This window comes from Tinamus guttatus, unplaced genomic scaffold (genome assembly GCF_059628265.1).
Source record: "Tinamus guttatus ecotype Peru unplaced genomic scaffold, ASM5962826v1 Tinamus_guttatus_pri_ptg000308l, whole genome shotgun sequence".
NCBI classification, from domain to species: Eukaryota; Metazoa; Chordata; class Aves; order Tinamiformes; family Tinamidae; genus Tinamus; species Tinamus guttatus.
The window spans coordinates 5,070,559-5,084,640 of NW_028288842.1; the positions used below are offsets into that span (position 1 = coordinate 5,070,559).

Genomic DNA, 14,082 nt, shown 5'->3' on the forward strand with positions numbered 1-14,082 from the left:
TCAGCACAGACCAGTGACACATGAAGAAAGCTCTTCATTCGACCATTAAAAAAAATATTGCACTTGCTTTAACCTTAAGCCCAACCTGCACAGAGAAAGGGGAGGGAAAAAAAAAAAAAAGCACTCTGGAACAATCTATTATACACATAATATAGTGTCTTTTCCTTTGTGTTTTTTAGTCAAATTTGGTCCAGTAGTTTAAAAAAAAAGTCCAGAAATTAAACAGTTCAAAAGACACCGCAGGCTCTTTAAGGCTTTGTCTCCCCAGTGCTTCTAAAAGTTAAAGTTTCTTCCTTTCTCTCTTTCTCTCACTGTCCGCGTACCGCAAAGCAGTGACCTCTCATGGCAGAACAACAGGCAGTTCAAACCATCCAAAGAAAAAATAATTCAGAAGCAAGGGAAGATGGGTGTGCTTCATGGTCTCACCTGGAACATAGAAAGCAGAGAAAAACAATGAATTAAGAGACAAATAAGGAAGTAAATACAGTCCTTAGCATTTACTTTTTACCTCGTACAGGAAGGTACTACAGGCCACCAGTGCAAACACCCAGGCTCTGGGATGCAGATTAGACAGTGAGCTACCTAAAATCAAGAAAGCTGAAGCATATTGCAAAGTCGTGGCTGAATTTCTGGGCTGGGAAATGAAGACCACAGAGGCTAGCAATGACGAGTTCCCAGAGCCTGGCTATCTATGAGCTGCCTGTGCTGGTTTCTTGCTTCACCTCCAAGCCAGTGTCAGGCTTGCAGCTTGTTGCTGCCACCTAATGAACTAAAGCTCATCGCTCAAGCAGCAGTAACTGGCTGCTTGTGTCCTTGCTGTGTAAAGGGTCCCTCCCTGATCCCTTCAAATTTTGCAGAGTACATTAGAACAATTGACAGGAATTGGTGATGGCTTTTTCAGGATTCTTCTTTCCCTTAAACAACGAGCGCTACAATAAAGTTACTATGGGACGTATGACAGCTTACTTAATGCAAGAAACTAAATAGATCTTTTAAATATATTTCTAATTTATATACACACACACACATATATAGTCCACATCCCAAGCAGAGCTCCTGGAGCACAAGGGAACAAACATCACTTGCTACCAAGCAGCCAAGGTGATAAACTGCAAGGACTATGCAAGGACAGGCTTGCTTGACTCACCACCTGTGATTCTGAACTAGGACTTGCTGACGTTCTCATATATGACATCACTGATACAGAACTGCTGCTTCTTCTTTTGCCACATCAACTGCACACACTGGTGAATAAAAATGTATTGTTCCTGCAAGAAACAAGCACACAAATGGGGTTTTTGCACCTCAGAATGCTTGACAAAAACATGAATAGTAAAACAGCTTGCTAGTTGAACAACAACTTTTTCTCTCCTAAAACCCTTTCAACAAGACAGTAAAATGTCTGCTCCCACAGTAACAGTGCCTGATTATTACAGAGAGTAGCTGTGGAACCATGAGGTTCACCTGAACTAGCTTGGCACTTTAATAAGTTATTAGCAACCCGAATGATGATGAGTGATGACTCAACACTGTAGTTGCAGCGTAGGCTGCTTCAATACCACCTGAGTGGAAGCTGAAGCTAGACTTCTTGAGATTAGCATGGAGGCTTTTACCATTAATTATGATAAATCCACGAAACAGTGTACCTATTCATAGCTTCTCCTGATAGTAGCAAATTTAAACTCAGAACATATACATATAGGAGAATATAGGATCTTGAGTCTCAGCTATGCAGTGAGAAAAGTGCTGAATCCATTATTATAAGTTGACTTGCTGGTAACCTTGTTTGCATTTAGAAACAATAGCTGTTATAATTTCATATTTCCTCTTTTGACTTGTCTTCTCTTGTGAATTATGCAGGATTCAGAAGATGGCTCTGCAAGCAAACACCAGCTCTATGGAGAGTGGCCATGGTGGCCACGGTGCCGTAGGGAGGCCCCCACAGTACACACCACTGCTAAGCAGCACGCTCAGCACTCACTGTAGGTATATTTTGGAGGCTCTGTGTGATATTCTATGTGATTCAGAAAGTAGGGCTATCTTGGATGACCTGAAAATGCACTAATTATCTGAAAGATTACAAAAAGTTCACCCCTCTCTCTCTCTCACACACACACACGCACACACACACTCTGCTACCTAAAATATTTTGATGAGCCTCACATTGCTTTAACTCTTGGCTTTTTCTCAACAAAAAGCTAAAACGAGATTGCTTTTGTTCACAGAGCAGCTTTTCCACGCATTATCATCATTCAAATAAATACTGCATTTCCATCTGAAATCTGAATCCCATCATTTAAGGATTTTTCCCCAAAGTGAGGGAAGGCAAACCCTGATGAATCCTACACCAAGTTTTATGAGCACCACATGCAAGAAGCAAGTAGATCTCAATCAGAAATGCCTCTCCCAAGACAGAGATAGTTTCAATCTCTAAAGCACGAATGTGTTTTTCAGTACCTGTCCCCAGTGATCTGAGGAGACAGCAGTCTACATTTGAAGCACGTTTTGGGCTACAAATCTTCCTTTCTTCTTCTTCTTCTTCTTTTTTTTTTTTTTTTTTTTTTGGAATGACTGCCTCAATTCAGGATGGTCTCCGCTTTCACCAGATGTTTGCTTTTTGTTTTGTTTTGCTCTTTGCTTTTTAACTAACTGCTCAGCGAGTCATGGCGAAGTTTCCAGAGTATGAGGAAACGTGAAACCAGGCAAACTGCGTGTGTTTGCAATTTCAGAGTTTATAAAGAATGCAATGCAAGTTTTGGTGACTTCTGTGCCAAGTGTCACTGCCACCTAGTGACCCCTGTGGCACAGCTGTGCAGAGGAGGAAAAAGAACAAGTTTGCAGTTGAGGGTGTGCACACTTGTCAGAGAAAAGTGGCTGGCGTGATGCAGTGCTGGCCAAGGGCAGGGGTGGCAGAGCCAAATCAGCCTTGCTGCAGTTGTGGGGATGCCCATGTCCTGAGCACCCGCATTGGAGACCAGTCCCAGGCGTGCATCGAGGGTGCACATGTTGAGAACAAATGTTCTCTGGCCAGACAAAGCTCTGGCGTGGTAAGGCAATTGTTGCTGAAATAACCAGCTCGGGGTATTTGTTCTTCTGTGTTAACCTCAGGCTCTGCCTTTGGATTCATTTAGTAGATTGGGAAGAGAACCGGTACTACGACGGTTTCTCATAGCACCTTTTTTGTTCACAGGCAGCTATCAGAATTGCTGCCGATTTTCCTTCTCCTGCCCCATCCATGCTACTTTGGTCTGGATTAAATAATCCTTGGTGACAGATTATCTGCCAGACCCAGCCTGCAAACAATGATGGTGGCACTTGCAGTTGTATGGAGATTACTGCTATCTAACCAGTGACACAAATAATGGGCATGAAACTTTTCAGTCATTAGTAGAGGTGATGCATAAAATGTTTCAGATGCATAAAAGTTTCTGCTTTGGAAAAGAGTTTGCGCATTTTTTCCATACAAATATTCTGATGATATGAATAATATCCTGATATTTTCCTTAAAAAACAAGAAATTCTCGCAGATGAGTGGCTAGGGAGAGGGGGAAGGAGGGTGCCTGGTAGACACAAACACAATGATTTTGTCTGTTTTGCTTTGGATATTTGTACTGCCATCATGTAACTTAGTCCCTGTGCTTGGCCATTCACATCTTCAACAAGCTGGGAATGGCTGCCCAACGGTGATATATTGGTCCATGAGTCAGTATTCTCTTCAGCAAGTACAACTCTTTCCAGCATGGCTTGGCTGCAGATGCTAAGCTCCTCTAACATGTATTTTACACATTCGTTATCTATAACAACAACTCATCCCTCCAGGAAAACATCAATGAGTTTGTGGATACACTGTCAGGCTCTGGCACATGATTACTTATGCAGCAGATTAATAACGTGACAATATTACAATGAAGAAGAACATTTAATTGAGTCTATTCATAGCTATTTTGTCATGTGTTCAAATGGAACAATGTGCTGTTGGACATGACCATGCTACAGAGATGCATGAGATGGTAGATACAGTTATATATTCTTACTGTTGAAAAGAGCTGAAGGGGGGCACCTTACCTCTGTCTGTACCATGGACATCCTGTAGGACCGCATGTCAGACACCAGACCTAATATATCTACAAACTCGTGATCACGAATGTGCTGTAAGAGCCGATCCAGGGCTATGAAGGTGCCTGTTCGCCCCACTCCAGCACTGCAACACACACAAACAGGACTGTCATTTCAGAGAGTCTGATGTGTCTGGCTTAAGGGCAGACAGAAGGCTGTTTAGGATATAATGATGTGCAAGACGTCATATTTTGCTCAAACAAAATGAATGGAATGGACGGCTCTGCAATGGTTTCACCTTCCTATATTCCTCTTCACCTGGTGCATGCACTCACATGCACAGCGTGCATGCACATGCTCACTCACCTTTAGGAGTCTGCTCATCCCAGGCTCACTGACAGCTCCCATCACCCTCACACCCTCACACTTCCCTCTTCCCTTCGAGGTCAGGAGAAATTGCAAACTGCAGGAGCTGTAGCTGTAACTGCAAAATTTAACTGCATCCAGGCATTTGTGACTGAACCTGCAAGGATTTTTAGCTCCATAGCTCTCTACATAGGGAGCTAATGGCTTGGCAAGGACATGGCACTAGTGCAGCTCATCCCCAGGGGATGGTCTCTTTGGGTTTGGCAGGCAAAAGAGGTTTTGCTTGGGACTCGTGCTTTGGGAGTCCTAGACAAATAAACAGCAAGCACTCAGCTGACAAACCATCATCCTTGCAAAAGGAAGCTTAGTTTCTAGTATGCAAATAATTCCTTGCCTTTTTATTTCACAATTATGTTCATTTCTACAATTTCATTTCAGATCTTCACCCATCGAGTGTGCCAACTGCTATGGTGTATGTGTCTTATTGCCAGCAGCTTTTGCTGCCTTCTTCCATCTTCCAGGAAAACATGAAAGTATTTGTGGCAAAGTTGCAGCAGCTCAGCCCAACACTGGCAGGCTCTGCAGGCACCACCTGAAAACATATTTCTTTGCAGGTAGGAGTATCCCAATTAAAAAGAATATATTACATTTGTTTTCCAGCTCTCTCATCCCTCTTCCCATCTCTCTCTATTCTTCCCCATTGTTATTAAGGCCAGCAGACTTATACAAAGGATTTGATTTCACAGCCCCACATATAAATCCCTTCCCTGGCTTACTAGCACCTTTCTTGATACTAGGACTCAGTTCCAAAACTATATTCCCTATGAATTTTTCAAGTAAGTTATAAGGGAGGGCTGCATGACTTGCTGATTTTACAAACACTGATGTTGCTTTGTTTCCTAGTAGAGCACTTAATGTCGTATCTAGCATCAGACATCAGATTACTATAAAAATACTGTTTTGAAAATGTGAAAGGTGGCCACCAGAGACAGAAAATGCCAGCTATCAGCAACAGGAAAGACATCACTGGAAGGTGCTGATGTGCTGTGCAGCAACATAACTGTCTAGGCTGAGGTTAATCTTATCAAGCCTTGACCTCCAATGGGAGTGTGTCATCCTCATATACACACATACATCCACTGCAATCCTGATACTTATGTGTCTGAAAAATCTGTTCTGAAATTTTCTGAAGAAATTCAAAGCCAGTTGGGAGAGTCACATCAGAGATGGAGTTCGTGTCATATCATCACCCATCAACACCGCAGCTGCCCCCAGATCTGCCAGGTAGGCAACTGTGCTAATAAAAGGCCAGATGACGCACAAGACATAAATCTGCCTGTATATACAACGAGCTTGCTCCCGGAAAAGAAAAGCAAATACGTGCATGTAATTCTTATTATGGGACAGTGGGATAAGTGCTCGCACAGGTACTGCTGTCACCATGTCCCGTCTGAGTGTGCTGAGTGCCGAGCGAGTGGAGGGGACTTTAATTCCCCACTTACTGGAAGCATTTACCTGCAGTGTATAATCATGGGCCCTTTGTTCTTTGCTGACTTCTGTCTGACCATCTGCACGAACTGCAGGATGCTTTCGGCAGCGTTGGCCGTGGGCACCCCGTGGTCAGGCCAGGCAGTGTAGTTAAAATGCATCACGTCTTGCACCTCATCGGCCTATGGGAAAAACAGAGCAGCAGCACGTTCACATGCACTGGACAGGGCAGCCTGGCCGAGACCTGTTCCCAAATACAGCCTAAGGAAGGAAAGCTGCTCCCAAAGTGACACAGACGTTACATGATTACGTTTGATTAAAAACTGCTGTAATTTTCGGGTTTGGGGTTTCTCCCTCTTTCTATGCCATTCTTTCTCTTTTTCTTTTCCCATTTGCCACTGGCAAAGAGCAACACTGTTGGCAAACAAGCCAAGACTGCTCTCATGAGAATTTTCCTTTTCAAGTTTCGATGAAAAAAAGAGAAGAAAAAAAAATCACCCCCGACACCAGCATTTTCAGAGGGAGAAGAAACTTTCTCAGAAAATACCCATTATTAATAAAATCATTTCTCATGCTAAAAGAAACTCTGCTGGCTGCAGGTGAAATAAGATTCTCAACACAAAAGGGCCTCATTTTGGCTTTGGGTTTACAGGAACTCCAAACTTGAGGTGTGGCAGGGGTGGCTCATCTCCACACCTCATGGCGAAGCAATTACTGCTTTTAATTTTGCTGTTCTGGATGAGGTTAAATCCCTCTGCTCCAGTAACCTGTCTCTGACAGCAGCAGATGCTAAGCCAGTTATAAGTAAGGGTATAACAAGTGAGATAGATTGAAATAAAAAGTGGCCTCCCTGACCTTGGCAATAGGCAGTTTAGCTGAACTAACCCTGGGCCAATGCCCAAGTGTCAGGGCATCACTCTTCTCATGTTTTCTCTGTATTTCTCCTCTTTGCTTCAAGTGATGAAGCCTGTAACTAACTGATGGAGGAAACAAAGATGAAAAAAATGCTTGAAAATATGAACAGCCTTATTTTAGACATCTCATTCACTTATGTGAATTTTAGCATTCCCAAGTTTGGTCAAGTTTGAAATGTTTTAGAATGAACTTGCTGATTATGTGGCATTTTATTTGGTCCCATATGCGAGTTCTCCAAACTGCTGGTTACTAGCTGTGTTTCACATGCTTTACTGAAGAAGTGGCACAGGAAGCTTCTAGGAGGGTGTGATAGACTGTACGTCTCTCCCATTTCCTCTGCTGTAATATGTGAAAGCAGAAAAATATCCTACAGCAGCAGCACTAGGGAGTGGAGAACCAGCTCTGTGGACAACTGCTTTACTCAAGATCCTGTCTGAGACATGCACCGAGTCTATGCTATGGATATTGCACAATTGCCCTTTAGAAAAATATTTTTGATTCTGTATTACTCTTTTCAAGTTTTGAAGGGTTTATAATATGAGAAAGAGAGAAAGAGAGAGAGAGAAAGAGAGAAAGAAAGAGAGAAAGAGAGGGAGAAAAAGAGAGAGAGAGAGAAAGAGAAAGAGAGAAAGAGAGAGAGAAAGAGAGAAGGAAAGAAAGAAGGAAAGAAAGAAGGAAAGAAGGAAAGAAAGAAGGAAAGAAGGAAAGAAGGAAAGAAAGAAGGAAAGAAAGAAGGAAAGAAAGAAGGAAAGAAGGAAAGAAGGAAGGAAAGAAGGAAAGAAGGAAAGAAAGAAGGAAAGAAGGAAAGAAGGAAAGAAGGAAAGAAAGAAGGAAAGAAGGAAAGAAAGAAGGAAAGAAGGAAAGAAAGAAGGAAAGAAAGAAGGAAAGAAGGAAAGAAAGAAGGAAAGAAGGAAAGAAAGAAGGAAAGAAGGAAAGAAGGAAAGAAAGAAGGAAAGAAAGAAGGAAAGAAAGAAGGAAAGAAAGAAGGAAAGAAGGAAAGAAGGAAGGAAAGAAGGAAAGAAGGAAAGAAAGAAGGAAAGAAGGAAAGAAAGAAGGAAAGAAGGAAAGAAAGAAGGAAAGAAAGAAGGAAAGAAAGAAGGAAAGAAGGAAAGAAGGAAGGAAAGAAGGAAAGAAGGAAAGAAAGAAGGAAAGAAGGAAAGAAGGAAAGAAAGAAGGAAAGAAGGAAAGAAAGAAGGAAAGAAAGAAGGAAAGAAGGAAAGAAAGAAGGAAAGAAGGAAAGAAAGAAGGAAAGAAGGAAAGAAAGAAGGAAAGAAAGAAGGAAAGAAAGAAGGAAGGAAAGAAGGAAAGAAGGAAAGAAGGAAGGAAAGAAGGAAAGAAGGAAAGAAGGAAAGAAGGAAAGAAAGAAGGAAAGAAGGAAAGAAAGAAGGAAAGAAGGAAAGAAAGAAGGAAAGAAGGAAAGAAAGAAGGAAAGAAAGAAGGAAAGAAGGAAAGAAGGAAAGAAGGAAAGAAGGAAGGAAAGAAGGAAAGAAGGAAAGAAGGAAGGAAAGAAGGAAAGAAGGAAAGAAGAAAAGAAGGAAAGAAGGAAAGAAAGAAGGAAGGAAAGAAGGAAAGAAGGAAAGAAGGAAAGAAGGAAAGAAAGAAAGAAAGCAGGAAAGAAAGAAAGAAGGAAAGAAAGAAAGAAAAAAAGAAGGAAAGAAAGAAGGAAAGAAAGAAAGAAGGAAAGAAAGAAGGAAAGAAGGAAAGAAAGAAGGAAAGAAGGAAAGAAAGAAGTAAAGAAGGAAAGAAGGAAGGAAAGAAAGAAGGAAAGAAAGAAGGAAAGAAGGAAAGAAGGAAAGAAGGAAGGAAAGAAGGAAAGAAGGAAAGAAGGAAGGAAAGAAGGAAAGAAGGAAAGAAGAAAAGAAGGAAAGAAGGAAAGAAAGAAGGAAGGAAAGAAGGAAAGAAGGAAAGAAGGAAAGAAAGAGAGAAAGAAAGAGAGAAAGAAAGAGAGAAAGAGAGTTGAAGAAGGTGACAGGTTCATTGTCATCAGCATCCCAGAGAAATGTAAAGAACCCCAGGAGTGCTAGTGTTTCAATCACTGTGTGCTTAGCCAGGATACCATTAACCTCTCCTTGGCTGTTATTGAGAAGCTCATGGAGATGACGCTCTTGGGAGCAAGAGTGTCAAACAACTTTGATATTTGTCTGTGTGGAATGAGAGCAGGGCCATAATCTTTTTCTTAGGTATTTTGCATTGAATGTCGTAGATGGATAAAACTTAAAGAAAAGTTTGGCCCAGAACTAGTCCCACTGTTTTAATAGAACATTGCAACACTTACGTAGCTAATTCGGAAATTCCTATAAACCCAGTCTGTGTGTTCCTCCTCAGACAGCATCTCCACCGTGATGTCTCCATATGCAATAGGATCTTCCGTAAAAGGCCAATAATGGTCACATTTCACCTGAAAGGGAAATATATAAATATATACAAACATACCTATAATACAAGAAATCACAATCAACAATTTTAGAAATGCTTAGAGTGTTATTTACTGGAAAACTTTGTAAGTGGTAATATCTACTGTAATTATTTTTTCGACCTCACCATTCTTGCTTGTGTAACTAGGAACATGGCTATATATTGTCTTTTTGAAGGTAGAACATTATTCCAGCAAAGAATTGAAATACATACATTCTTTGTAGATTGTTATTTTCCTAATAAAGTAGATCTAAAAGTATTAATTTTAGAAAATATGGGGAAAATAATATACAGAAAAAAAAGTATTTCCAAATGGTCCTATTATAATGCCAAGGAATCTGTAAAGCATAAGATACTGCTTTAAACTTAAAATAATACAGAAAATCTATATTCTAGGCATTCTGAGATAACTACTGAGATAAGAAAAAGTACATCAACCCATCCAGTCCCTGACTAAATATTCACGACTACAAGAATCTGCTGCTTTCACCATTTCAGACCCAAGTTTTAGCTTCAGCCCTAAACAAACCGGAAGTGAAGGAAATCACATCAAGATTTAAGTTTTTGTTTTACTGTGCACTCTCCATCTTCCAACCTTTGCAATAGCCCTTGAGAGGCTCATAAATTATCCTTAATCCATACATACAGGTCCACTTACAACCAGAAAAAAGTCACCCAACCTTGAAACTCCTTCCATAAGTGAAAGAAGTAGAATTGCAGGTCTCACTATGATGCTACTTCATCATTAGAAAATATGCAAAGAAACCCAACAGAAAATACATATGTTTTCAGAATAATTTCTTTTATACTATGCATAAGATTTTACTACATACCCTTCTTTTCTCATTACATTGAGTGAGCATAACAATAATTTGAGATTTTTGTTGAAGAACCATCTTCCAAAAATCATTCCTAGTTTCTGGCAATGGCCCTTGTGTTGCAATGTATTCCTGGGGTGAATTGTAACCCTAAGAAACAGAGAGAGAGATGTTATTTGCCAACAGAACATATATTCTTCAGAACATATATTCTTCCCTGGTATATGTATTTCTTTCTTTTTTTTTAGCTCAATTTTTGCATTTTAAGGAAACCGTAATTCTTTTTTTTTAATTTATTTTGAGATTACAACTTTTGCAAGATTTTGGTGCTTCAAAATTACAATCCATTTAGAATAAAAAAACAGACGGTGAAGCTGATACTTTACAAATTCTTTGCTGTGATTGCCAGAAATGCCATATTAGACAAACGGATAAAGTTGAAACATCTTCCATAATTTAAAGGTTTGTTTTGTCATAGAAATAAAAACAACTGTGCACCCTTAGCTTGCTCATCCCAAGCAGTGCCTGTGGTGGTTTTTAAGAACTGATGTAAACAGAAGGTGGCAATACACAGGATTATTTGCATGTATTTACTTTACACGGACTTAAATTCATAGAAAACTTATTAGAATTCTGCTTAAAAAAATACCATTCATGCTGAGCCAACACCTTTAACAGATTATCATTTCTATGTTTTATTGAAGCTCGGATGCCTACGAATGCATTTCTGCTCCTGTCGCCATCAATGTGTTTTTAGATGAAGAGTCCTCTTTATCTTCTTCCTCCCCACTGAGAAGACCACTTTAAATAATAAAATACCCACAAAAGGGCAGTTATAACATCTACTATAGTCATATTTTCTGAGACTGTATCAGCAAAACTCCATTTGGAAAATTGTTTTCCATTCTTAATAAGAGTAAAAGGTACAGTTAAGGCACAGCATGAGCCCATGTAAATTGGGCTATTTCTGTGCCACCGTAGTATATATATGTTGTTGAAATACTCAAGGTTTGGGAGCATCTTCCATAAATGACTTCTCCAGCTACTTCTAAAATACAGTTTAATCTCAGTGTTTGTCCTATATCCAAAGCTGTATGTTTGTCTGCATGTCCTATGTTCAACCTAGGCAGCAAATCTCTAACATCACAGCTTCTTAATACATGGTACTTATCACCACTAATAACAACATCTGGAAGGAGTTATTTAGTGAAGACGCAATTATCAGACAAGCCAAACAATAGCATGCTCTGTAGGTTCCTCCTCAGAAGACAATTCCTATGGCTGGTATTATGCTACAAGCAAAACAGAATAGATGTAAAATATAAAATCTAAAGTGAGCAATCCCAAAAAAAGAGCAGTGCATATAAACCTGGATACTATAATTACTTCACAGAAGTTTTTCTCATTTGCCAGTGGTGCTTTTGGGTATTTATACATTTTTTATTTCTTGACTCAGTGTGTGCTCAGACACTTGCAGCTCTGTCTCTATCCATCCCCTTGCTACCCAGAAACCAAATACAGGCCACAAGTTTGGCAGCACCTGTACAGGAGACTCCACAGTGGCAAAGTGGCTGTGGAAAATCAGACTGAGCCATCAGGAGATTTTGCACCACTTGCTGCTGACATGGTCTAACTGCAGCATAGGGCATTACTCTTTACACTGCTTGGGGCCTCTTTACTCACAGGAATATAGTTGGCATTAATGTAGTCGGAACCCTCTTCTTCATTCATTGAAACTAACCGGACACGGCTAAAATCATCTGTAAAGAAGAAAAAAAATGTACATATATATGATGGTCTCAAACTAAGCAAAATTAAAAACAATCCTCTAAAATCTGAAAAATCCACTAAAAATGAAGAATGCTCATATTCACCAAGAGACAGCAATAGTTGCTTCAGTAAGCACTACGTGGCTGAAACACAATTAAAGTGCAAAATGCCCTTCACAACTGCCATCCCTTTGCACTCCCTTTGGTTTTCATTAAAACTGCAAGAAAAAATAACACTTCTCACTAGTAGGAATGATCTTACATTTCTCAACTCCAATCACCAGCCTTCGATTAACAGAAAACCTCTCTTGCCTGGTTCTATTCAGGAGCAGGTTCTAGGACGGACTTTTATCGGTCTGGACATCAGTGCCACAGTTCTCTTATTGAAACCCTTATTTCCCTGTGGAGGCACTTCAGCAGGAGCCTGCATGCGCTGTACTCACATGGTAGGATATTTGTGTAGCGATTTTTACAGCGATTCATGGGAAGGTCAGCAGCAAAGTGGGGTATGTCAAGCCCAATCAGTTTTAGCTCCTGGGATAACAGAAAGAACAATGTCAAGGCCAAATTCACCAAAACTCAAAAAAATAATGCTTTGTGAAATGAGTGTCTGTGGCATGGACCAAGCTGAAAACATTCATAAAGCTTTTTATAAAGTGACAAGAGGGATACACTGAGCTTCCTTATCTGTGGTCCATGAGTTTGGCTCAAAACAACTTCAGACCAATGATAGAGCCTCTTCTGATGCTATCGATGCACTGCTGGCAGTCCAGGCTGAGATTAAGGACTGCTCCTCTTCTGTGGCACTTGATTAGCTAAAATAGGGCCAGACCAGTTATTTGTAAGTTATTTCTATGGTGGTCATCCACAAACCAGTTTAAGGGATTTCTTTAGTTTCTCAAGCGGCTTTCGATCTTGATACTGGGGAATGCTTGAAAGATGTTTCTAGTTATCAACATAAATAGCCACATCTAATATATGATGCAAAAAAAAAGTTTTTCACTGAGAGAAAGGGCACATGTCAGCCACACACTACAGTGGGCAACATCCTGAAAGCCTTCTTCTTCCACTTTTAAGTGTTGGGAGCATTGGTTTCACTTCAGCAGCTCTAGGACTGGAGCTTTTTAGTTTTATATGATTAAACTGAATTTAAATGCTGGCTAATTCAGGCAATGCATCTCAATAAAATGCATCCCACTTGCTTTTGAGGAGGTTTTTGATGTCACTTTCTCTGCTTTTCACTGCTGCCTCCCAAATTAAAGAAATTATAAAAATTCTCAATTCAACTTAGGCTGCCAAGAGAACCTAAACTAAAAAGGACGATTATCCAGATCTAAATGTGATGAGCCATGGAAAACAGCTTACTAAATATGGTCTTGAATAAAAGCAAGGACCTATTTTAAGCTCTGCAGAACTTCAAGTGAAGCTCATCCACCTAGCAACAGCACACAACAAACACAACAGTGGATAGGAACACACCACAGAAACTGAACCTCTGGAAAAAGCTGATTTAAGCATGGCAGCTAGATGAGGAAAGAGACCCCACAGATTTACCTCAAATTGCAGAGAAAATTTATAATCTGAATCTTTGGCCATATCCTTGATGTAGCCGTCAAAATCATCCAACTGGACGGGGCTTTAAAGAACAAACAAACATACAAACATTTAGGAAAAAAAAAACCTTTTTAAATAGGTTTCCATTGTCCCAGAGAATGCTATCAAGTTACAAATACGTATTTGCAATTGCTAATGCTAGAAGGTAACTGAAGTGAGTGTTTTAAACTAACTCATTTGAATTTTGCTCATTCCAATCCTTAACAGATTTCATACTGAGGGCCTGATTTTGGAAAAATGTCTATGGAAAAAAAAGAAAAAAGGATGCTGCTGTAGTTCCTATTTTCTTTGCTGGCTTTGAGAACTCTAGGCATTTGTCATTAGAGGCTGAATCGTGCTCCTGGAGAAATGGTCACTAAAAACAGTGCAGTATAATGATTCAAAGCCACACAGACCTTCAGCAGATAGAAATTGGCCTTGCTTTAGTGACTTGCATTGCTCTACACACTTTAACACCATGTAGAAGTCTATTTCTTTATACAGGCACAGCCTCCAAACATCCAGGAGGAATAATTAGGCCAACTCTCTGAATAAGGACCCACAGGTAAACAGCTTCCCTCACCTAATTATCATGTTCTAATTTACAAGCTACTGAAGCATGTACACAGCTTCATTTACTTTGAGGCAATATGCCCAAAGGA

The 14,082-nt window shown here is 40.1% G+C and overlaps 1 protein-coding gene across 1 annotated transcript in view; it reads right to left on the bottom strand.

Moving 5' to 3' along the window:
* Positions 1-375: 375 nt before the first annotated feature.
* The window catches only part of PTPRO (protein tyrosine phosphatase receptor type O), a 60,853-nt gene continuing 47,146 nt past the window's right edge, over positions 376-14,082 (bottom strand). The window contains exons 18-26 of the mRNA XM_088528430.1: positions 13,382-13,463; positions 12,271-12,361; positions 11,742-11,818; positions 10,074-10,208; positions 9,101-9,223; positions 5,938-6,092; positions 4,066-4,201; positions 1,148-1,268; positions 376-426 (exon numbers count right to left, since the gene is read on the bottom strand). Coding sequence (XP_088384556.1) covers positions 1,164-1,268; positions 4,066-4,201; positions 5,938-6,092; positions 9,101-9,223; positions 10,074-10,208; positions 11,742-11,818; positions 12,271-12,361; positions 13,382-13,463 — 904 coding nt within the window. The 3' untranslated portion in view covers positions 376-426; positions 1,148-1,163. The remainder of the gene's footprint in view (positions 427-1,147; positions 1,269-4,065; positions 4,202-5,937; positions 6,093-9,100; positions 9,224-10,073; positions 10,209-11,741; positions 11,819-12,270; positions 12,362-13,381; positions 13,464-14,082) is intronic.